The sequence below is a fragment of the Triticum aestivum genome, chromosome 3D, assembly GCF_018294505.1.
Source record: "Triticum aestivum cultivar Chinese Spring chromosome 3D, IWGSC CS RefSeq v2.1, whole genome shotgun sequence".
Lineage (NCBI taxonomy): Eukaryota > Viridiplantae > Streptophyta > Magnoliopsida > Poales > Poaceae > Triticum > Triticum aestivum.
Window position 1 is genome coordinate 564,787,706 of NC_057802.1, and position 2,687 is coordinate 564,790,392.

The 2,687-nt window shown below is 48.8% G+C and overlaps 1 protein-coding gene across 2 annotated transcripts; it reads right to left on the reverse strand.

Moving 5' to 3' along the window:
* Positions 1 to 804: 804 nt before the first annotated feature.
* Positions 805 to 2,440, reverse strand: LOC123075477 (uncharacterized). Of its 2 annotated transcripts, none has more exons than XM_044498072.1 (2): positions 2,349 to 2,440; positions 805 to 2,258 (listed from the first exon to the last, which is right to left on the reverse strand). In XM_044498072.1, the coding sequence occupies exon 2, from the start codon at positions 2,222 to 2,224 to the stop codon at positions 980 to 982; it is 1,245 nt and encodes a 414-aa protein (XP_044354007.1). In that variant the 5' UTR covers positions 2,225 to 2,258; positions 2,349 to 2,440; the 3' UTR covers positions 805 to 979. The 2 variants fall into 2 exon arrangements, with proteins under 2 accessions (XP_044354007.1, XP_044354008.1); XM_044498073.1 differs by having other exon boundaries at positions 805 to 2,242; positions 2,349 to 2,426.
* Positions 2,441 to 2,687: the final 247 nt, after the last annotated feature.

The following is a 2,687-nucleotide window of genomic DNA, read 5'->3' on the forward strand; positions in this document are numbered from 1 at the left end:
AATGACACTGAGCAAGAGTGAAGTTGCAACAGCACACTGCCAATGTTCAAATTGCATGATTGAAGTCGGCCCAATTTGGCCAATGCATATATATAAGCTGATTTCTGAATCCCGGTTCGAATCTAAATATAATAAGTGAAAAACAGCAAGCAGGAAAAACAGAATCTACGCCAATCTGTCTAATTAGGATGAGTTTGATATTACTCCAACCCGGCATAACCCGGCAATATCCCTATACTGAACCAACATTATTAAATTCCGTCCCAAATTATTTGTCTTAGATTTGTCTAGATACGGATGCCGTATCTAGACACGGACGGAGGTAATACTATATATTATGATTCAATCTGTACGCCTTTATCTGCCGAACAGGATACTTACAATATATGTGGACATAGAGTACCTGCCCAGAGAAAATATGTAAAACATCTGAATCTACAGAACCCCTTTAGAATCAGCAATCACAAACTGTCAGAAATTAGGACATAAACAGCAAATCTTAACGGCAATGTTGAGCTGCAACTAGACCATTCTGCAGTAGCGCCTGGAATTAGGATATGAAAAAGAAACAAGGAACAAAGCCTACATTTGGTACTGAAATGTTCAAAGATTCAGTTGCAGAAGCAATATTCAGAAAGGCGGAAAAAAACTGAGACTGCATTTGCTACTGAAAAAAATAACAAAACCTACAGATAACCGCATATATTCAACGATTTAGTTGCAGGGCTAAATTCAGAGAAGTGGAATAAACTGAACCAGATATTTGCTAGCACCACACTGCATTGTTAAGTGATATAAGGGAAGAACAAGTGCACACAGACAAAAGGTAGCATCAGGTAAAACAGATAGAGCACTGGGTTCATATGAGGTCCTAATTTGGGCCACAAACAGTAGTTCCACCACAGTTAAAATAACTTAGAGTCAAGTCTGTTTCATAGCAAGACTAAGAGAGAAAATAAAACCATTTCATAGCCAAACGTTAGTTGGCGTCCTGTTGTAGCGGCAGTTGAGAATCCCGGACATTGATGGTGTAGCTGGAGAGAAGGTGGATGATGGTGAAAGGGCGGTGTGGGGCAATGACGAACAGCTTGTCTGTCTTCATGAAATCTACGGCCCCAGCTGAGATCATCTCGTCTTCCTCGTCCTTGAGATTGTACATGCAGATGTAGGCAGATGAGGCCAGACGCTCAACGTAGTAGATGCAGTTGGCCTCCACAGACGGGAACTTATGGGTGTCAACAGCCAGGCACCTGTGATGACCAATGAAGATGGCATGGCTACCGATGCTCTCAACAGGCACGATGCTATCGACTTCCATCTTGAAAACCTTGACACATCGGTGCAGCTTGATGACAACCAGCACTTGGCCACCCAATTCGACAAGGAAACACCAGCCGTGGTCGTTGGTGTGCCCGGCCACAGGAAGATCCTGAGAGAAGAACTTGATCGGATCGACATGAAGCGACTCGATCAGATCGAAGATCTTGCACATAACAAAATACCTCCATGGATAACATAATCCCCACCCGCCTCTGACCGCCTTCCGTAAGAAATAATAAGTGGAAACATTATGTTTGTTGAAACTTTCACTGACAGGAGCAGCCACGTAAAAGTTCAGAGAAGAGTCGCAGAACAAGTTGAGCGTGGGCGAAGAGCCGCGACCGAAGACGACAGTGGCGACGGCGACCTCCTCGGTGGGCACGGGTGCCGCGAACCGGATCAGGACGCCGGTGAGAGGATTGAAGACGCAGGCGGCTCGAGAATGGTTCCGGTCGGCCAGGACGAAGAGGCCGCCAGGAGTGGTGGCGACGACGGAGTAGCGGCGGCGCAGCGGGGTCCTCTTGCGGAGGAAGCGCCCCGTGGCGGCGTTCAGCAGGAGCAGGTCGGCGCCGTCGTTCAGGAAGACCAACCGGTACGGGAGGAAGCGGGGGTCGGCGCCGTCGTCGAGGATGACCCACCGCTGCGGGCGGAAGCGGGGATCGGAGGGGTCGCTCCTGGGGTCGTCGGTGGCGGCGCGCCAGCCGGAGCAGACGGCGCGGAAGTCCATGTAGCAGTCGAGGTCGTTGGTGGCGAGCAGGGAGTCAGCGACGCGACGGACGAGATCGGGCAGGAGGGCGGACCAGTCTGCGGCCGGAAGGGCCGCTGAGGTATGCAGAAGACTCGTATCCGCCTTGTTCCTTTTGGCGGGGGGAAGAACAGGGGCTTCAGTAGCGGGGGCCGCCATTACCGCGCGCTTGAGCTCCTGAACTGAACCCTAACTAATCATCGATAGTACAAATTTGTGGGTGACCAGCGTGAATGCGTAATGGAAACAACGGAATCGATCGAGTGGGGGGGGATTTGCTCACCGGATCAGCAGACGAGCACAGCAGGAGCCCAAGAAGAGGAGCACCGCCAGAGGGAAAGGGGAACAAAGGATCGCCAGTGCCCGGTGGGTGGTAGAGTAGTGGACTGGACTCCGAACCATGACCAATCTTCTTAAAAAGAAAGACATTACCTACTTTATTTTTAATTCTAATGCCAATGCATGTTTATTTATTATTTTAAACACAGTACAAAACGCAGATGATAACATTGCTATACGACCATTAACATTGTTTGTTCCCTCCCCCACAAAAGAAACATTGTTTGTTCCCAATAACATCTATCTATCTATCTATCTATCTATCTATCTATCTATACCTCTA